The sequence below is a fragment of the Felis catus genome, chromosome A2 (assembly GCF_018350175.1).
Source record: "Felis catus isolate Fca126 chromosome A2, F.catus_Fca126_mat1.0, whole genome shotgun sequence".
Lineage (NCBI taxonomy): Eukaryota > Metazoa > Chordata > Mammalia > Carnivora > Felidae > Felis > Felis catus.
Genome location: NC_058369.1, coordinates 52,570,238 through 52,593,640, shown reverse-complemented (window position 1 = coordinate 52,593,640; position 23,403 = coordinate 52,570,238). Strand labels below are relative to the sequence as shown.

Below are 23,403 nucleotides of genomic sequence, written 5' to 3'. Positions count from 1 at the left end.
TCCTCAGTACAGAAAGCTTGCTTTATTCTTACCTCAGCAGCTTGGGTCTCTTGATGCAGCAATGTGAGACCGGTCAAGTCTTCTAAGAAGGAATGTGAAGAATTAAACACCTTCGCTAGAAAATTAAATCCTTCTCGTTCATATTGATCAAGAACCTGTAAAACATTAATTTTTTTTAAAAAGGGTGTTGTAGGATTTAAAAGTGTATTATAAAATTTTCACTTCTACAAGCACCTATCAAGAATGAAACTAAAACTAGAAATTAGATGTGAGGATAATAATGCAATCTGGTGGGCAAACATTGGGAGGGCTTAGTATTTACCATTTTCCCCTTTTTGGAAAGAATGACAATATCATCTTCCAATTCAGATGATAATTTTTCTCAAATAAAATGTAAGTTTCACGCAAACTTACTAAAAATTCTAGAAAAGCTACGGTTACCTGATTCTAAATTTCACTTCTTAGGAAAAAAAATTACAGGCCAGAGAAGAGCCAAGAAAAAAATTAAAAGGGATAAAGGAAAAGAGGGACCAATGGATGGGAAATGTGATCTACTGGCTAGCCATATGTTTTTAAATAACAGAATAGTTTAAAAAGGTAAAAATAAATTTCACCAGGCATGTCACAACAGAGGATATCCAAATGGCCAATAAACATATGAAAAGTTGCTTAACATTACAAGTGATTAGGGAAACGAAAACTAAAACCACAAGGAATTCCTACTTTAACCCACCAAAATGGCTAAAATTAAAAAGAAGTTACCAAGTACTGGCAAGAATGTAGAACCACCAGGATTTTCACAGGAATGCAAAATGGGAGAGCTACTTTAGAGTCTTTAACACTTACATGCCCTATGATCAAGCAATTATATTCCTAGATATATGTACCAATAACAAAATGTATTCAGGTATGCATCAGAAGACCCAAAGTGTCTACAGTAGCACTATTTATGATAGTCCAAACTAGATCCTACTCAAACGTCCATCAATAGTAGAATGAATGAACAAACTGGTATATTTATGCAATGGAATACTACTTAGCAATGAAAACAACTATATCTACATGCAACAACAGAGATAACTCTCACAAACATAATGTTAAACAAAAGAAGAGGGAAGCAATATGTACTGTATGGTTACATTTATAAACTTAAAAAAAAAAGAACAGGCAAAAAATGAATCTAAGTCAGGAGAGTGGTTACCCACAGAGGAACTACACATAGAAGGGGCACAAGGAATACTATTTGTTTCTTTATCTGGATGTTGGTGTACTTTGTAAAAAGCCATCAAGTACCTTTTTGTATATATATTTTTCTTCAATAATAAGATTAAAGGCCCACAATCTTGACAGGAGAGCAATATGAGTTCTTAGAAGGAAAAAAAATGATTATCATATTTAAAAATTCAAAGATCACAGGAATTGTGAAAATTAGAAAGGAAACAGTAAAGCCGAATATCTCAGAAACTGTGTCAAAACTCAGAGGAAATAAAGAGATGAATGTATCAAAAAATAGCAGACACTGAAGAGAAATCGGAGAAATCAATTACACATGAATAGAAAGGCTGGAAAAGCAGTAATACTAGAAACAGAAAAATGGGGGAGGGGGGAAGAATAGATATATACCTATCATTATATTTTCACTACCCTAAAAATCCCCTGTGCTCTGCCTAGTCATCTCCCACCCACCCCAGCCTAACAACCACTGACCCTTTTACTGTTTCCATAATGGTGCCTTTTCCAGACTGTCATACAGTTTGTGGCCCTTTCAAATGGGATTCTTTCACTTAGTCACATGCATTTAAGGTTCTGCCATGTCTGTGCATGACTCAATAGCTCCTTTTTTTTTTTTTTAGTGGTAAGTAATATTCTTTTGTTGTATGTACCACAGTTTGTTTATCCATTCACCCCCTGAAAGACATGTTGGCTGCTTCTAAGCTTTGGCAGTTGTGAACAAAGCTGCCATAACTAAATAATTAGTTAATTAAGTTTACAAATTCATCCATTCAGAAATAAAAATGTATAAACTCTTCGATCCAGCAATTCCACTTCAAAGACCTTTCACACAGATACAGTTGTCCATGGGCAAAAAAAAAAAAAAAAAAAAAAAAAAAAAATCAGCGTGTAATCATGCTCATTGAAACACTGCAGCAACAAAAGATGAGAAGCAATGACTCTTTAATAGGGGGCCGATTAACAAAATTATGGTGTATTTACAATCAAGGGCATAGTCTAGATCCATTAAAAGAACGGAGTAGCTCTAGAGTATTGATATAAACCTATTTCCAAGACATACGGATATATTAAAAGCAATGTACAGACCAAGCATCTAGTATTAAAGTTTTTGAAATAAAGGTAGAGGAGGAAAGAGGAAGAAAGGGAAATGTGACCTGCGTGTATGCTTGTTCACGCATATAAGATCTCTGGAAGAATACACACATACAACTGGCGTCAAGTAGTTGCCCCTGTAAATTCTTTTATACCGCTTGAATTTTTAAATTTTTTTTTTCAACGTTTATTTATTTTTGGGACAGAGAGAGACAGAGCATGAACGGGGGAGGGGCGGAGAGAGAGGGAGACACAGAATCGGAAACAGGCTCCAGGCTCTGAGCCATCAGCCCAGAGCCTGACGCGGGGCTCGAACTCCCGGACTGCGAGATCGTGACCTGGCCGAAGTCGGACGCCTAACCGACTGCGCCACCCAGGCGCCCCTCTATACCGCTTGAATTTTTAAAACCAGGGGCATGCGTGACTTATTTAAATAATAGTAAAATCTCTATTTCCCCCCTAATGCTGGAGGAAGGTCGTGCAAGAGGAAGAAGAACTCTAAAGCCTGATGAAGTTGGAGCAAAGAGGGGAGCCCTCCTTCAGCCACAGGAAGCAAAGCAGCTGTAGTGGTGAGTTAGGAGAGTAGGGAACTGGGGGCTGACAAGTTCTGGAGTCTGACAGGAGGCAGCACGGTCATCCGCTGCCAGAGAAGGGGATGAGGTGGACCACAGAGCTTGAAGAGGTGGTGATGGTCTGGCACAGCTGCGTGGGGAATGTGAGAAAGGAAGTGGAGGCCCCTGCTCAGGACAGAAAATAGAAGTTTGGGGGGGAAATATGGTTAAGGACCTATGTAAGCTTGGGGACAGAATAAAGGTACCACAGACGTCAAGGAAATCAAGGGGCTGCTGAATACCTATGAAAGAAGCCAAGGAAGGTTAACCTAAGACCTGCAGGGAAGAGGTACACAGGGATTACGGAGGAGCAAGGGGTGACCAGAATGCCTCAAGGCACACAAAGCTGAGCCTTTGGCTGATTAGCTCCAGTAAATTAATCTGACCACCCAATGCCTGGATAAAAAGGCACTTGGTAACTGAATCCCTCAGAATAAAGAGACTGCTTACAAACCAGAATTTTATCTTAGGAAAAATGCATGAAAATTAAGTGATCTTTTTCAAAATGATAAATACTGTGTGCTTAGTGATCACTTATTTCTAAACGACTAAGCTCACCAACTAGGTATTTTGTGCCAGGTGTGCAGTAAGGTAAAAGAAGAACAGGTTGGAAAAATGGACAAAAACTTTGGAAAAAAAAAAAAAAACTGGAATAATTCCAGAGACGATACTATGTTGGACCTTAATTAACCTTTCAGATTTCAAGCCCATGTTTCCACAGATAATTCGCAGTGCTACAAATCTGAAAAGCAGAAAAACTAACAGCAAGAGCAGTAGGAGTGAAAGCCTCCCCCATAATCAGGATGTACAGAAAGTTAAATGCTGAAACGTTATTCATAGTTCTGGCTTCAAAAATATGTGGAAAAACTTAATCCTCCGGGGGCATATTTAATCATGCAAGGGTTTTCTAGTATTCCCTTTATGTGCTGGGAAGTTAATCTGTGTTACGAGTATAAGCAGCTTATAAAAGGTACAAGGATATTTTCCCCTACAAACAATTTGACCTTCTTAAAGGGATTTGAAAATGTTTTAAATTACCCCCACCCCCAAAAAGATACCATCACAATGAATTTGAGCACTGCAACAAACTACATAAAGCACACTGCACCTTCTAAGTAAGAATACAGGGTCCTGAGAAGTGTACACATTACATTTTGATAGGTTATAAATACTGTAAAGGTGCTGGGGGAGTTTGCTAAATAGAGAAATAAGAAAGACTTTTTAAATATACAGATATGGATCCTTCCCTAATAAACATGATTATCCTCACCTAACTGTTTTACAAGGCTAGGTTAACTTTACTGGTGACATGCAGACAACTGGACAAAGATGGTACAATCTTTTTTTTTAATTCATTTATTTATTTTGAGATAGAGAGCACGAGTGGGGAGGGGCAGAGAGAGAGGGGGGCGGGGAGAGCAATCCTAAGCAGGTTCTGTGCTATCAGCACAGAGCCCAATGCGGGGCTCGAACTCACAAACTGCGAGATCATAACCTGAGCTGAAATCAAGAGTCAGATGCTTCATCAACTGAGCCTCCCAGGCACCCCGAAGATGGTAGAATCTCCTCTTAAGACATGGTTTTAGGAGTATCTGTTCTCTTGCTGAGATTTTCTGTCAACTCTTTACTACACCAAACCCATACCCCCTAGCTAGGCACTTAAGTTTCTCCAGAACACTCCAATTTGGGACAACTCTAGAGAATGCCTTTCATAGGGTCTAAGATCTGACAACACCATGCAATGATTTACATTTCATGAGAAGAAGAGATTCATGGCTTACAACTCTTGTCTATTCTTAAATAAGGATATGAGGAACTAAGTACCTGACCCCCCAAAAATAGCTTCTGTATTTTTTTAGCTTATGTATTTTCATGCAGTGTCTGCAAATCACTTATTTAAAGTCTCTGTTGTTTAGAAACTATACTTACTCTAAAAGATTTTAAAATATACATGTGTCCTGGGGTGCCTGAGTGGCTCAGTCAGTTGAGCGTCTGACTTGGGCTCAGGTCATGATCTCACAGTTCGTAGGTTCAAGCCCCGCATCTGGCTCTGTGCTGACAGCTCAGAGCTTAGAGTCTGCTTTGGATTCTGTCTCTATCTCTCTTTCTCTCTCTCTCTTAAAAATAAATAAATGTTAAAAAAAAAAAAAAGAATATACATGTGTCCTGATTTCTCAAATACTCAGGGAAAGCTAGCCCAATATTCCAGACAGGGTAATAAAAGAGTATGGCTGGGAGCCACCAAGACTTTTAATTCCCATCCTATGAGAATCCATAAAAGAAGGGTCAAAACACTCCCATCTGAGGTTCAGTCACCCAGTAGTCTGCAGAGGCTTTGCTCCAAGTTGAGGGCAAAACGTTCTGTTTTCCAGTTCTGTTGCTAAGCGGGCCCTTCCAGTGCAGAGAAGCCTCACTTTAGATAATGAGCTGGGAGCATCACTAAATAAGACCATGAAACCCGCTCATCAGTTTCTGTCCCTTGACGTCTGGGATTCCTGTCATAATAATAAAAAAGAATCAAAGAAGAGGGAAAAAAAGTTCCGGTTTCAGCAGACCTTAAAGCTGCTGTCTCACCCTCACTGCTCCCAGCTCCTTTCTGGTTCCCTCTTGGTGCTACCCACTGAGAGTGACCTCCTGTCTTCCCCATCAAGGGAGATCTTTCACTTCCATCAAAGTTCAGCTCAAGTACTAGCTCCTGCAGCAAGTCTTGCCTGATCAATTCCACTCTCTAGGATCTTTTCTTCCCTTTTATATTCTGACCTCACTCTCCAGGACACACTAAATTGCCAAAGGGATTGAAGGAAATGCTCTGTTTCACTATCCCTGGTAGTCAAGAGTTGATGGCATTTCCAACTATTGGCACATGTTCAGTAACTTTGTTTCTGTTTCTATATATGTCAGTGATATAGAGCAAATGACGGATGAGAAACAGCTTCATATGGAAACATGTAGCTATCAATCTAACTAAATTTGCTGCTGTTAATTTCCTCTTCCTCTATTGGACACAGGCAGGATTTAGAAGGCCAAACTTCAAAAAAAGAAAGATCTGAGTTCAAGATATGTAATTGTATTACTGGAATACCAAAAATATAGAACAAGTCTCTATCTCTTTCCTTAAAGTCACTGTATAGTGTACAATCTTAGGCATCCAAATGCAAAATGGGTACAACTATAATTTAGAGGATGTGGGAGAGTTCAGGTCAAAACAGCAAATAGTATCAACATCGAGATAACCGATTATGGAATAGAAGTCCCAACACTTTACTATTTTAATTAAACTTTTTATGGTATAACACGTAACTGCATTTAAAAAATCAAATATTACAGGGACGCCTGGGTGGCTCAGTCAGTTAAGCAGCCAACTCTTGACTTTTGGCTCAGGTCATAATCTCACATTTCTTGAGTTCAAGCCCCACATCGGGCTCTGCATTGATAGTGAGGAGGCTGCTTGGGATTCTCTCTCTCTACCTCTCTCTGTTACTCCCCCACCTGTGCTCTTTCTCTCTCTCTCTCTCTCTCAAAGTAAATAAATAAACTAAAAAAAAAAAAATCAAATACTGGAACACTTGAGTGTCTCAGTCATTTGAGCGTCTGACTCTTGATTTCAGCTCAGGTCACAAGCCCAGGGTTGTGGGATCAATCCCCGCATTGGGCTCTGCACTAAGCATGGAGCCTGTTTAAGCTTAAGATTCTTTCTCTCTCTCTGCCCTTCTCCCCCACTCGTGCTCTCTAACATTAAAAAAAAAATTATAAAACCAAATATTATATCTTGGTTTTTTTTTTCCACATACCAAAATCACAATTCTGCTCGAGTCAACTGGGCAGAAGAAACTAATAACTGGGAATTGACACATAACTGGGAATAATTTGGAAACACTGGGCAAAACACTTCACCTTTTTGAGCCTGTTTGCTCATCTCTAAAATGGGGATGCCACTCCATGCCTGTTTCCCTACGCACTGAGATACAAAAAGGATTTCATGATGCCAATTACTGACAGAGAATGCTTTATGAAGAGAAACAGAAATGCTATGCATTTATTACTTTAACAATGTCATTATTGCCAAATAAGGCTTGATAAATATAGAAAATATGTGACAGGAAGACACAGAGAGATGTCATTGATGATAGCAGAGTAAGGACCTCTATAAATCCTCTCTTCCATAAGAGAAAAGAGAATGGTAACAAAGTCTGGGAGGTCTTTATTCAAGAAAACATCTGAATCTCTGTAAAAACAATGGGCTTTGAGGCTTTTAACATGCTCCATTCCCATCCCCATTCCCCCTCCAGCTCAACTGTAGCCTTGAAGCCTGTAGCCTTCAGAATCACAGTGAAAACCAGCCTGGCAGCCACTGGAGGGGGTAGACTGGGGCTGAAGCTCCTTCAAAGTTTTTTTTTACAGAAAATGACCACCTGTTTGGCGGTTCCCAAGGACATCCTGCCTGCATGTTGTTTTTATTTGACCTGACTCAGAACTCATGCTGTGGGAAAGCCTTTCTCCCAGGGCTAGTTGTTGAAAAGTATCAGGAACAACTGTTTAACATCCTGATATCCTGAGATGGTGGATAAGAGTTGCTGCAACAGTAAGCTAACCAAAGAGCTTAAAACAAAAATCTGGGGAATACCGTAAGAGACTTTGAAAAGCTCCAACGTATTTTTGGGAATCTAGAAGACCGTGCCCAGGCACAGGGTGAGGTATATGCCTGAAGTTGTGCACATGCTCAGGAAAGATCTGTGAAGGCCCTAAGCTCTCACCTCTAGCTGGCCCTGAGTATTTGTGCAAGCAGGAGATGAGAGGTAAGGCAAAGCTCTTAACTGCCTGGCTCAGCAGTGAAGGCACTCCGCAATACATACACAGAGCACCTCAGCAAAGACTGATTTAGCAGTTCCAGGAGGTTAAGAAAAATCTCTTTCTAATCACTAGATGACCACCAAGCTAACCAAGGAGAAACTTCATGGTCACACAGGACAAAGAACACCAACTTAATGAAAGTAGTTCAAAAAAGTAACTAACAAACAACAGCAGCAGCAGCAAAGAACAACAATAAACGATGGCAGGGGAGAGAATCTGATTTCCAGAGTTAACACATTGTATTATTTAACATGTCCAATTCTCAACAAAAATTACTGGATATGCAAAGAAACCAGACAGTATGTCCCATTCACAGAAACCAAATCAAAAACATTCAACAGAAATCATTCCTGAGGAACTTACGAAACAAAGACTTTAAAACTGCTATTTTAAGTAAATTCAAAGAACTGAAAGAAACCGTGTCTAAGTATCTAAAAATAAGCATGAAAATGATGCCTCACCTAAATAGAGAATATCAATAGGGAGAAATTATAAAGAAGAGCCAAAGAGAGGGGCACCTGGTGGCTCAGTTGGTTGAGTGTCCGACTTCGGCTCAGGTCATGATCTCACAGCTCGTGAGTTTGAGCCCCGCATCGGGCTCTGTGCTGACAGCTCAGAGCCTGGAGCCTGCTTCGGATTCTGTGTCTCCCTCTCTCTCTGCCCCTAACCCACTCGCATTCTGTCTCTGTCTCTCTCAAAAATAAATAAACACTACAAAAAATTTTTTAATTAAAAAAAAAAAGAGCCAAAGAGAAATTCTGGAGTTGAAAAATACAACTGAAAAATTCACTAGAGAGACTGAAATCAGTTTCAGGCATGGTAAAGAAAGAATCAGTGAATTTGAAGATAGGTTAATTGAAAGTATCCAGAGGCACCTTGTGGCTCAGTAAGTTAAGCATCCACATCTTGGCTTCAGCTCAGGTCATCATCGTACAGTTCGTGGGACTGAGCCCCGCATCGTGCTCTGCATTCTCAGCACGAAGCCTGCTTGGGATTCTCTCTCTCCCTTTCTCTCTGTCCCTCCCTCCCTCTCTATTTCAAAATAAATAAACTTTTTAAAAAGAAAGTATCCAGTCTGAGGGACAAAGAAAAATGAACAAAACCTCAGAGACCCATATGACATCATCAAGCATACAAACATGTGCCTAAAAGGAGTTCCAGAAGAGAAGGGCAGAAAGAATATTTGAGGAAATAATGGCAAAAAACTTCCCAAATTTGATAAAAAACAGTAATCTACATATCGAAGAATGTATAAACCATGGAAGAATATGTAAATGTAAGTCACCTCCAAGTAGCATAAACTCAAAGAAATCCATATCTAGACACATCATAAACTGTCAAAAGACAAAGAGATGACCTTGCAAATCCAAGAGAGAAATAACCTATCATGTAAAGAGGATCATTAATAGCCAATTTCTCATCAGAACTAAAGGAATCAAAAGTAATGGGATGAAACACTCAAAGTGTTGAAAGCATAGGACTGTCAACCAAAAATTCCATGTCCAGCAAAACTAATCTTCAAAAGTGAAGGAGAAATTAACACATTCCCAGATAAACAAAAACAAGATAAACAAAACACATTCCCAGAAAAACAAAATTCATCACCAGCAAACCTGCCCTGTAAGAAATGCTAAAGTGAGTACTTCAGGTTGAAATGAGAGGTCACTAAATAGTAACTCAGATCCACAAGAAGAAATAAAGAACACAGGTAGAGGAAACTACATAGATAAATATAAAAGACAACAAATGCATTTTTCTTTGTAATTATTTTTTTCTTCTATGTGATTTAAAATACAAATAATGCAGGGGTGCCTGGGTGGCTCAGTCAAATGTCTGACTTCGGCTCAGGTCACAATCTCACAGTTTGTGAGTTCGAGCCCCACGTCAGGCTCTGTGCTGACAGCTCACAGCCTGGAGACTGCTTTGGATTCTGTGTCTCCCTCTCTCTCTCTGCCCCTCCCCTTGCTCACACTCTGTCTCTCTCACTCTCTCAAAAATAAATAAATGTTAAAAAAATTTTTTTTAAACACAAATGCATAAAAAAATAAAATACAAATGCAAAAAGCAGTAATTATACATCTGTGTTGTCATATAAAATATAAAGATTTAATCTGTGTGATAGTAAGCCCAAAGGAAGGGGAGGTGAACCAAGGTACAATGGAGCAAAGTTTTTATCTATTATTCAAATTAAGGTGATATTAAACCAAAACACATGGTTATAAGTTAGTATTTTAATTGTAATCTCTGGAGCAGCCACTGAAAGAATAACTAAAAAAAAGTGTGTATGTATATGAGAGAGAGAGAGAGAGAGAGAGAGAGAGAGAACACGGGAATTAAAATGGCACATTAGAAAAGATCTATTTTGGGGTGCCTGGTCCGTTAAGTGTTTGACCCCTGATTGCAGCTCGGTTCTTGATCTCAGGGTTGTGAGTTCAAGCCCCTTGTATTGGGCTTCATGCTGGGCATGGAGCATACTTAAAAAGAAAAAAAAGTAAAATGTCTATTTAACACAAAAAAAGGTGGAATACAGAAAAATAGAGGAATTCAGAAAGAAAGAAAAAAAAGGCATAAGACACATAAAAACCAAAGATCAAAACTGCAGACATAAATTCGATTTCATCAGTAATTACATTAAACGTAAATGAATTAAACCCGCCAACTAAAAGGCAGACACGGCAGAATGGATGGATAAAACAAAAAACATCATGCAACTATATGCTGTCTATAAGAGATTCATTTTAGATGCAAAGACATGAATAAGTTGAAAGTAAAACAATAGAAAAAATATTCCACACAGTTTCAATTATGCACTATAAATAAGTTTTGAAGATATAATGTACAGTATGGTGATGACAGTTAATAATACCATATTGCATACCTGAAATTTTCTAAGAGGATAGATCTTATATTAAACTTCTCAGCACACACACACACACACACACACTCACACACTGGCAACTATGTATAGGTGATGGATATGTTAACTAGGTTAGTTGTGGTGATCATTTCAACACATACACACACAGCAAGTCATACACCTTAAATATGAACAATTTTTATATGTTAATAATATCTCAAAAAAGGTGTTTAAAAAAGAACCCAAAAGACCGTTAACTGGAGAGACTATACTAACATCAAACAAAAGACACTTTAAGACAAAAATTGTTACTAGCAACAAAGAAGGGCATAAAATATGATAAAAGAGTCAATATATTGAGAAGATACAATAATTAAAATCTTATGTTATCTATCAACACAGCCCCAAAATACATTATGCAAAAAACAGACAGAATTGAAGGTAAAAATACACAATTAAACAGTAATAGTTAGAGACTTTAATACTGCACTCTCAATAATGGATATAACTAGAAAGATCACCAAACAAACAGAAGACTTGAACATTATATACCAACTAAATCTGATTAGCGTCTACAGAACACTACATCCAGTAACAGCAGAAAATATATTCTCACAAAGGCTCATGGAACATTCTCCAGGATACACCATGTGTTAACACCATAAAACATGACTCAATAAGTAAAATAAGGTGAAATCATAAAATTATGTTCTCTGATCACAATGGAAAGAAATTGGGTATCAATAACAAAAGAAATTTGAGAAACTCACAGATACATGGATATTAAACAACACACCCTTAAAGAAATGGATCAAATAAGAAATCACAAGGGAAATTAAAAAATACTTTGAGATGAATGAAAATTTAAAAAAATAAGACATGTAACATACCAAAAGTTATAAGATGCACTGAATGCAGTGCTCAGAGGGAAATTTATAGCTATAAATGCCGATATTAAGGAAGAGTGATTTCAAATCAATAACCTAACTTTCCAACCTAAGAACAAAACAAAAAAGCAATGTAAACACAAAGCAAGCATAAAGAAAAAAATACAAATAATTGAGAAGAAATAAAATCTTTTCAGAAGACAAACAAAATTGACAAAACTTTTATCCAGACTGACCAAATATTGAAGGGAGATGATTTAAATTACCATATCATCAATGAGAGAGGGGATATTACTGTCAATCTTACAGAAATAAAAATTATATGGAAATACTGTAAACAACTGTATGCCAATACATTAGATAATCTAGATAAAAAAAATCTAGATGGAAAATTTTTGACAAAGTCACTAAATACTGAAATGACAAAAAAAAAAAAATGAAAATCCTAATAGACTCACAAAAACTGAAGAGACTGAATTACTAATCACAAACTTCCCACAAAGAAAAGCTCAGAAGTAGAGGGATCTGCTGATAAATTTTACCAGACATTTAAAGAATTAACCAATCTTTCACAAATACCCCTGAACAACAGAAAAGGAAGAAACATGCCTCAACTCATTTTGAGACCAGAGTTATCCTAAAAAAATTTTTTTCTAACGTTTATTTATTTTTGAGAAGAGAGAGACAGAGCATGAGTGGGGGAGGAGACAGAAAGAGAGAGACACAGAATCTGAAACAGGCTCTAGGCTCTGATCTGTCAGAACAGAGCTCAACGCAGGGCTTGAACTCACGGACTGCGAGATCATGACCTGAGCCGAAGTCGGACGCTTAACTGACTGAGCCATCCAGGAGCCCCCTAAAAATTTTTAATGTGTATTTATTTTTGAGAGAGCCAGAGACAGAGAGAGGGAGACAAAGAATCCAAAGCAGGCTCTAGACTCCAAGTTGTCAGCACAGAGCCTGAAGTGGGGCTCAAACCCATGAACTGTGAGATCATGACCTGAGCCAAAATGAACCACCTAGGTGCCCCCAGACCAGTATCATCTTGATACAGAACCAGACAGAGACATCACAATTAAAACCAAAGACCAATGTCCCTTATGAATATAAATGCAAGCATCTTTAACAAAATATTAGCAAACTGGGGTGCCTCGCTGGCTCAGTCAGAAAAGCATGTGACTCTTGATCTTGATTGTGACTTTGAGCCTCACATTGGGTGTGGGGACTACTTAAATAAATAAAGCTTAAAAAAATGTTTTTTTAATTAGCAAACTGAATCTGCAGAAACATATAAAAAGGATTATAGGGCATGAAAAAGTGAGATTTACCCCTGGAAAGCAAGCCTGGTTCAACATGTGAAAATCAATATAATTCATATTAATAAAGAACAAAAACCACACCATCATCTAAATAGACACAGAAAAAGCATTTAACAAAATCCAACACCCTTTTATATAAATAATAAGCTTGTAATGGAGAATTTCCTCAACTTCCTAAAGGGCATTAATAAGCATCAATATTATACTTGTGAGAGATTGAAAGCTTTCCCACTAACATCAGGAAAAGACAAAGATTCCCACTTTTGCCACTTCTATTCAACACTGTATTGTAAGTTCTAGTCATGGTAATAGGCAAGAAAAAGAAATAAAAGCATCTGTCTAGATTTGATCTGGACTGGAAAGGAAGAAGTAATACTCTATTTTCAGAAGACATGACCTTGTACATGGAAAAACATAAGGAATCCATAAACACTCTTAGAGCAAATAAGTACATCAAGCACTCCTCCTCTTGAAGAGTTCATTCTACTCTGGTAGGATACAAGAGCCATATACAAAAATCAATTTTATTTCTACACACCAGCCATGAATTATTCAAAGAAGAAATTAAGAAAACAATGCCACTGATAACAGCATTAAAGGAATAAAATATCTAGGAATAAACTTAATAAAATAAGTGTAATACATGTACACTGAAAACTACATTGCAAAAAGTTCTTAATACAAAGATATCCCAAGTTCACCGATTACAAGACGTAATGTTGGTAAGATGGCAATATACCCTAAATTAATCTAACGTTCAGTGTGATCCCAGCTGGCTTTCAGTAGATGGGGACAGATCAGTATCTGATCCTAAAATTCATATGGAAACCTAAGGGACCTAGAATAGCCAAAATAATCTTGAAAAAAGAACAAAGTTGGAGATCTCACATTTCATGATTTCAAAACTTACTAGAAAGATACAATAATCAATACTTGATGGTACCAGCAGAAGGACAGACATATAAATCAATGGAATAGAGTCCAAAACTAAACCTTTCCATTTGTGCCAAGAACAACAAGATAACAGGGGTAGGAAAAATACTTTTTAACAAATAGTACTGGAAAAATTAAGTATCCACTACATGGAAAAGAATAAAGTTTAACCCTTACCACATACCATATACAAAAATTAACTGAAAATGGATTATTGATCCAAATGTAAGCACTATAACAATTACACTCATAGAAGAAATCACTAAATCCTTATGAGCTTGGGTCCGAAAAGAGTTAGATGTGGCAACAAAATCATATTCAACCCACCTATGCCCTCCCCAAATTACGATGTCATTAATATTAAAACATATTGTGCTTCAAAGGATACATCAAGAAAGTATCTGCAAATTACATATCTGATGAGGGTTTGATATAAAGAACTCTTATGACATCTCAATTAAAAGGCATAAATAACTTTTTTTTTAATGGACAAAGGGAGTGAATAGACATGTCCCCCCAAAAAGATAAACCAATGTCCAACAAGCACATAAATAGATACTCAACATCACTGGTCATTAGGGAAATGCAAATCAAAACCACACTGAAATACACCACTTCACACCCAGTAAGATAGTTACAATAAAAAAGAGAAAATAACAAATGTTGACAAGAAGATAGAGAACAAAATCCTCCCACACTAATGGGAATTTAAAATGGTACAGCTGTTGTGGAAAACAGTTTGGCAGTTTTATAAAATGTTAAACAGAGTTACCATATGACCCAATAATTATACTCCTAGGTATACAGCCAGGAGAACTGAGAACATATGTTCAAGCAAAAGCTTACACACAAATGTTTGTAGCAGCATTATTCATAGGCGCTCCAAATGGAAACAACCCAAATATTCATCAGTTGATGAATGGATTAAAAAAATGTGGTATATCCATATAATGGAATATTTTTTAGCCTTAAAAAGAAATGAAGTGCTGACACATGCTACATTATGGATGAACCTTGAAAGCATTATGCTAAACGAAAGAGGCTCTTTGCAAAAGGCTACATGTATGGTTCCATTTATATGAGATGTCCAGGATAGGAAAATCCATAGAGACAGATAGTAGATAAGTGCTTGCCAGGGTGTAGAGGAGGCTGAAAATGGGTGGAATGACTACTAATGGGTACTGGGATTATGAGGTTGGTTTGGGGGGTGATGAAAATACTCTGTAGTTAGTGTGATGGTTGCGCAAACTTGTGAATATACTTAAAAACCAAAGAACTGTATACTTTAAATCAAAGTGGTGAATTTTATAATACGTGAATTGTGTTTAATAATAATAAAAAAGATTTATAATGAGCTGTTAGTATGAGGATCCAGTGTAAGGTATCTGTAAAGCAGCTTGAGTAATTAAAAACACTATCTGAAGTGAGGGATGGAGGGGTGGATTGATGGGACAGATGGACAGATGCACTTAACCTCTCCCTTACCAATCTGTGGACTACTTCTTAAAAATATGTCGTTTCCAATTAGAGTTGTTTGGAACTAAGTAAGTACCAAGTCTGGTTTATCATCTTAAAAGATCAATAATACTTCTGAAGATTCTTGTAAAGATAAAGAAATATATATAAATGAGGAGAAAGAGAAGAAAAAGGAAGCTCTCCTTAGAAGGTTTCACAACCTTAAAGAGGATCCCTTTTGTACTGCTGGTGGGAATGCAAACTGGCGCAGCCACTCTGGAAAACAGTATGGAGGTTCCTCAAAAAACTAAAAATAGAACTACCCTACCACCCAGCAATTGCACTACTAGGCATTTACCCAAGGGATACAGGTGTGCTGTTTCGAAGGGATACATGCACCCTCATGTTTATAGCAGCACTATCGACAATAGCCAAAGTATGGAAAGAGCCCAAATGCCCATCGACGGATGAATGGATAAAGAAGAAGTGGTATATATGTGTGTATGTGTATATGTATATATATATGTATGTATGTATGTATGTATATATATACATATATATACACACATACATATGTATGTATATACATATGTATATACATATATATATACACATATATATACACACATACATACATATATATATGTATGTATACACACACACACAATGGAGTATTACTCGGCAATCAAAAAGAATGAAATCTTGCCATTTGCAACTACATGGATGGAACTGGAGAGTATTAAGCTAAGTGAAATTAGTCAGTCAGAGAAAGACAAATACCCTATGACTTCACTCATATGAGGACTTTAAGAGACAAAACAGATGAACATAAGGGAAGGGAAGCAAAAATAATATAAAAACAGGGAGGGGGACAAAAACATAAGAGACTCTTAAATACACAGAACAAACTGAGGGTTACTGGAGGGGTTGTGGGAGGGGGCAGGGGCTAAATGGGTAAGGGGCATTAAGGAATCTACTGCTGAAATCATTGTTGCACTATATGCTAAATTAAAAAAAAAAGGTTTCATAACCTTCAAGTTTTGGGAAGTGGTAAAAGATCAAAGAACTACTGCAGACCCTTTGTGGAAAAGCTAATTTGCCCAACCTCCCTGCCTCCAAAAAAAAAAAAAAAAAAAAAAAAAAGCTAACCTGCCACCAACAACTTTCTCTAAATCTAAATCTAAAATAGCTCTCTTTTTATCTCTATCATAAAAGCAATATAAGGTTGTCTCAAATAATTTGACTTTACAAATTTGAATTGCTTAATGACCATGATATTATAATGATCGAAATATTTATAAATGGATGCTCTAACCAACTAATCTACTTTTTAGACTTACACTATTGCATAGTGTAAATCTGAGGAGGGCTTATTTTAAATACAGACAGAAGTCAACAACGAGGCAAACTGGAGAAATGAAAACAAAAAGCCACTCTAAGAATAATTATAGCCCAAGCCACTCAATACATTCATTTGAGTATTTACAGAGCCTGCTCTAGATTACAGGCATCTTGGGGAAATTCTGTATGTTTCTGTATAAAAAATACCATCTTTTATTTTTTCCCAGTTTGTTGTTGTGGTAGTGGTGGTGGTGGTGGTAAAATAAACAAAAACTTTACTATCTTAAATATTAAAAAAAATTTTTTACGTTTATTTATGTAGTTTGAGAGAGACAGAGTGAGCAGGGGAGGGGCAGAGAGAGGGAGTGAGAAAGAACCCCAAGCAGAGTCTGTGCTGACAGCGTGGAGTCTGATGCGTGAGCTTGAACTCACGAACCATGAACCTGAGCCAAAACCAAGAGTAGGACACTTAACTGAGCCACCCAGGCGCCCCATCCTAAATATTTTGAAGTGTGTAGTTCAGTGGCATTAAGTACATTAACAATGTTGCACAACCATCACCACCACCATCCATCTCCAGAATTCTTGTCATCTTGCAAAACCGAAACTCTACACCCATTAAACACTAACTCACCATTCTCCTCCAGCCCCTGGTAATCATTCTACTTCCCGTCTCTGTGAATCTGACTACCCTAAATACCTTATTTAAGTGGAGTCATGCATTGTTTGTCTTTTTGTGACTGACTTAGCACAATGTCCTCAAGGTTCCTCTGTGTTGCAGAGTATATGAGAACTTCCTTCCCTTTGGAAGTTGAATAATATTCCATTATATGTACAGACCACATTCTGTTTATTGATTTTTCTCTAGATGGACACGGGTGTTTCCAGGTTTTAGCTATCGCGAATAATGCTGCTACGAACAGAAGCGTACAGGGGTACTAATTTTTGTCAAGGAGACAACCAAATATCTACCATAATGTACAACGCATGCAGAACTATTTTTACACTTGTGAGATTCATTCTTTGGTCTCAGGCTTGCTTATACACTAATGCTTTGTTGGTTTGTTTTTATTTTATCGTTTCATTTCTATTTACAAAACCAAATTAGGGAAAAGGAACTGGACTATCTTACCTACCTGAGTATTAATTAACACTAAAATGTAAAAGGAAGACTTTTCACCCCAACTAAATGCAAGTAACTCACAGAGAAAAAAAAAAAATCCTAAAAAAAATATGTAAGTTAAATGTCTATCTAGGTACAAGTTGTGTTTCTAAAGTAACCTCCTCTCATCCTTCATTATCTAAACAGAAGGAATCAGACAAGAACTATCCCCACCTCTCTATATTCTCATCTGAACACAGAGCTGAAATGCCCACCATCTTAAAAAATATAATTGCTGTTGATAATCCCATTGTCTTACTACCTTCTCCCCAGTACCCTTAACAGTAAAAAAAAAAAAAAAAAAAAAAAAAAAAAATCCTTGAAAAATGTATCTATTTCATCATATGAATGGGGGATAAGGAAAGCAAAGAAAGTATACAAATCTTTACTATAAAATGAAATTTTTAGGGCTATAACTTTTCCTGCTCATTTTTAACCCAAATCATATTTTTTCTTGACTACAACAAACTGAAGATATTCTTTGAAGGATCATTTGGAGGATGCCAAAACATTAACAAATTATACTTGAAACCTTAATATAACAAAGTACAGCTTTCTAAAGTCATTCTTCAAAATAAGTCACAAAGCACAAAAACTATTGAGCCAAGGTTCTCAGACCAGAGCATACATCAGAATCCCCCCAGGGCGTGTTAAAACAGAAAGCTGAGCCACATCCCCAGTTTCTCATTAATTAAGTCTAGGGTGGGGTCAAAAAATTTGCATTTCTAGCTAGTTCCCAAAAGACAGGATGCTGTGGGTCTTAGGACCACGCTTTGAAAACAGCCCCCTTTATTTAAGCGGGACACCTTCTCTTATACTCAACCCGTGAAGAAGCATGTATGTTTCCTTAACTTTAAAAACTCATCTTTAGCTGTTCCTCCTAAAAGAAATAAATTACTGTGTGATATTACTGTTTATTTAGCAGTTTTAGTCAAACACTTTGAAAAATTCTGTATGGTAAAAAAAGTTTTTAGTTCCCCTGCACAGAGAGCCAGCTCTCCTTAAGAAAATTATTATCCCAGGTGACTTTTGTAATGTGTGAATTTTGGTTCAGTGAGTTTCCTCTAATTTTGGAGCTGAGAATTATACAAGCACACATTTGGCAGGCAACGTCCACTGAGAAAAACTAGGCATTTGATTATATTATTTTATACATTATTCTCTATCTCCATCTGTACGGCCCTTGATGTCACTGCCATAAACTAATAGTGCTTGCCTGGAAATATCCCAGACACAGGTTTGATTTGATTCATGGCATATCTGGGGGAAAACATATTCTTGAATTAACACTTAAAAATCAAATGCTTTGAGTTTAAAATTCAAATTTCCATTTACTCTTAAAACAAACAAACAACAGAAGGTCTGGCAACATTACTCCGAAATTTCCACAAGTCGGTGATCCGTCGGAGTCGGGCTCAAGCTGCCCCTCAGAGAGAACCTGAGCTCCAGCGGCCATTGTCCCCCATTTGTTTCCTGTCCTTTTGAAACTAGTTTGCTCCCCTCGTGTGTTTACCAGCCTGCTTTGTAAGCTTGTGTGTTTGGGTGCCTAACATAACAGGGAACACATGGGAGAGTCTCAATTTCAAAAAATATAAATACACTGGCTTACATTAACTACGGTGTAGGTAAGTTCCTTTGGACTCAGCCCCTTATGGCCTAAGTTACTGGGTTGTGTGATCTACCGGTAGGCTGCCTCTACTCTTGTGTTAGAAACCTTCAGGCTAGGATGAGCATTCTCTTAAAAAGCAGTTTGTTGGGTTGAGACCCTTTTGTGTACGGCTAAAATTAATGTAAATGTAAATTTACATTTGTAAATGTAAATATAAATTTACAATGTAAATTATGGGTGAGAATGAGCAGCAGAATGCTTATTCATTATTTTAACCTTTTTGTTGTGAAATAATACAGACATAAAACATTACAGCTTAAAAAACTGTAGAGTGAGCCCCTATATTACTATCAAGAACAGGAGGGGCACCTGGGTGGCTCGGTCAGTTGAGCATCTGACTTTTGATTTTGGCTCAGGTCCTGATCCCAGGGTCATGGGATCAAGCCCCAAGTCGGGTTCCACACTGAGCGTGAAGTCTGCTTAAGATTCATTCTCTTTCTCTCTCTCTCTGTCTCTCTCTCCCTCTGCCCCTCTCCACTTGTGGTCTCACCCTCTCTCTAAAATAACTTGAAAAAATGTTAAAAAAAAAAGTTCTTTAAAAAAGTAAATACAATAAAAATTCAATACTCTGTTCTTAAGATACATGTTAATTGTGTTTTCTGTGCCCTCTTGGTTGGCCTCCCCATAGGTTTCCCAATTTTATAGATGCTTCTACGCTCCTGGCTTTGTTCATCTTCTTTCTATTCTTCTTTTTAGTTTCTGTCTTCTGTTTGTATTTGTTATGCTTTTTTTTGACTTCTTAAGATAAATATTTGCTCATTAATTTTAGGCCTTCTTTTTCTTTCAAGGATACCCATTTTTTCTATTAGGTACTCCTTTATCTGCACCCTATACATTTTTACAAGAAATACTTATTCATTTAAAATATTTCTTAATTTCCATTCTATCTTCTTTAATTCATAACTTTTTTAGGCCTATATACTTGAATTTCCAAATAAAGACATGGAGATGATTTTCTAGTCTGTCTCTGATTTCTAGCATAATTACATTGGGATAAAAGTATACATTCTGTATAGTTTCAATCTTTGAAATTTGTGGGACTTGCTCAGTGATCCAGTCTATGGTAAATTCTTGTAAAACATTGTGTTGTGTGCTTGACAAGAATGTGCTTCACACTTTGGTGCAGTGTGTTCACCAGAATAGATTTCTTAATCATGTTGATCAGATTTTTTAACAACCATCACTAACTTTTTTTTTGTATGCTTTTGTGAGATAACAGAAAAAATATTATATTGGTCTCTGCCCCCAGTCCCCAGCATAGAGCTCCTGAAACCGTTGTAATTTACTCAGTGATAAGAGCATTCTTCTCTTCTCTTTTAAATTTCCCATTGTTCTACCTCTCCGTGCTTTACCTTGAACAGTTTCTTCTAACCTATGCTTTCAGTTTATAGATTTGCTCTTTGCTGTGTCTAACTGCCTATAAACCCATTCACTTTGATTTTGTATTTTAGTTGTAGAATTTATTTGATTTTTTTTTTTAATGTACAAAGCCACATTTTAGAATTTTCAGTCCCTGCTGAAATTCAAGTTTGGCTTTTCTTTCTTTCAATCCTATAACTGTAGTATTTTATCATCTGCTTCTGGAAAGTCCAATACCTAGAGCCTCTGTGTGTCTATTTCTGTTGCATGTTGCTTCTGCTGGTTCATATGCTTGGTGTCTTCTTTCTTTGTGTGCCTGGTTACCTCTGATTGTGGCTGGATACTGTAATGGAAAAATTATTTGCAGAAGTAATTTGAGGATTAGGATCGTGATATCCTCCTCTACTAAAGATATCATTTCTTTCGACCTGGCACCTATGGGCATTAGCTACAGGCATTCATCTTAATCCAAGTAAACCTTAAAGTTTGTGGGCCACTCAGATAATATGAAACAGAGCTGCAGCCAGTCTGAGAGTTGGTTCACTTCCAATTACCATTACTCATAAGTGTATCTCTTAGGGGTGTCCAACTCAAAGGGGGGAAGTGGTTTACCAGGTTTCCTAAGCTTGACAAGACCCAGACTATAATTTTTAACCCCAAAAGGACACCAAAGGTGAGCTCAGGCTCTCAGCTTCCTTTTCCTGATCAGCAAATGCCCTTAAGACAAAGGTGGCCCCAGTGTTAGGCTCACTCCTCTGTGTCACACTCTCTCCCAAATCTCAACTCAATAATTCCTCACAATTTATTAGTTCTTCAATGTTTAAGAAGATTACAAAGGAATGATTTATCTACTTTCTTTAGATGACTTCAGTAAAAGAACTGGTTTGAATTATATGACTTACCACAAGTTAAACTACTAATCTCCCAACATTCTTTTATGTATCATATCTTTAGCACAAGGCCTTACCTTGCCCACACCTGCCCCAAAGTGAAAGTGCTATTGGATTCCTTGAGGAATCATGATCGCTCTCCTTGGTAGCAATTTACTCTTACAGTGCTGAGGAACTATAAAGAACAAAAGTTCAAGTTACAGTTCCTATAATTTACTCTATGACTATGCACAAAGATTTCTCTGCAAATTGCATGGAAGATACTTCCACACATGTTAGAAGATTAGATGGAGGCATGTGCAAGAGCTTGAAAAAGCCTTACAAAACTGATTCTCTTTTTCTGTCCCACAAGTGAACCATTCATCCATGGCTCTGATTAACTCACCATAGCAGGCCAGTGGTCAACTGACATTTCAGGTCACTCATCAGTGGCTGACAACATTACACAAGACACAGTATTCCAGGTGCAAATAAAGGAATGCTTAGAGTACTATCTATATTTTAAAATAGTTCAGCATACATAGTGTGTACACGTATGACGTGCACCACACACTCTCTCGTTCCTAGGGGTATCTACTTTGTATCTGAGGCACCCAAATCAGGACTGCATAATATACATGCGGCTGGTTCTCATTTGAAAGACTAAGTAGAAGAAATCCAACCTCCCAAATCAGAGTGTATCAACTGTAGCTACCTAAATCTACACTGGAGGGTTTCCCTCATGAGAATAAAGGAGGGGGTGGGGGAATGATTTTTCGGATGAAAGGAACAGTGCTCAGGATATATGGGTTGGTTGGAAACAGAACCTTATGTATACATGTGGATTATAAGAGTCTGGCAGACCAGGCAACCTACCACTCTTTGCAGGGGCCCTCTGGGCCTAAGCTTCCTGTCCTGGGTCTGGACAGTTAACGGAAGCTTCCAACCAAAAGGTTAGACATGTCCTTTAAAAAGGATACATTTATATGTGTCTCTACTGAATAGCTGATGTGAGATACATATGAAAAGGACGAGGTTGGGCTTTTTCAGTCTCCAAGAACAGGCTGAATGACCAACTTTCGCATCTGCTTGCTAACAAATGTTCACATGTGTGGCAAAATGTGGTCTGAGACTTAAATTCATTGTTACAAACCACACGGCAGCAAGATAACCTGTAATTACTGGAAGCTACTGATTTCTACCAACAGGATTAAAATGCAGTTCAGTCTGCAACAACTGTGGTGCATCAAATTTCCCAAATGGATCCTGTTGGGAAATAACCTCAAAGCAGGAATATCGTGCTGATCAAGCTAATGTACAAACTTGCCATCCTAACTTGGACCATCCAACAGAAAGGCTGTTTCTCTTCAGTGGGAAAACCACAGGAAGCTACAGAGACAGCCTTGGGGTGTGGGTTTTGCTGGGCCTGGAAGCCTGCCAGAAATACCATCATTCTGTCTCTTGGCCCCTGGAATGCAGTGATACCCAAGTGTTGTAGGTTTCTTTGTTTTGTTTTGTTTTCAACTTTTTCCCACTGATTTCCCCCAAACCACCTGGACACTGTATTTTACTCAAAATGGTATCATTTAAACAGTATCTGTATTCACAGGAATAGATGGGAGGCAACTTCCTTAAGTAAATGCAAAACAGAAGCATTTGTATTTTCAAAAACAGTCCTGTCTTGGATTCTTAGCAGCTGCATGGCCGTACCTTCCAAATGTTTTAAAAAATATTTAAGCCGAAAATTAACCAAAAAGTCTAGTGA

General features: G+C 37.5%; 1 protein-coding gene across 8 annotated transcripts in view; it reads right to left on the bottom strand.

Annotated features, from left to right (window-relative positions):
• Positions 1-23,403, bottom strand: part of ATG7 (autophagy related 7) — a 252,739-nt gene that overhangs the window by 128,073 nt on the left and 101,263 nt on the right. For all 8 annotated transcript variants that reach the window (XM_011280206.4, XM_045051957.1, XM_045051956.1 and 5 more), the window contains one exon: positions 33-155. In XM_011280206.4, the coding sequence (XP_011278508.2) occupies positions 33-155 (123 nt within the window). The remainder of the gene's footprint in view (positions 1-32; positions 156-23,403) is intronic.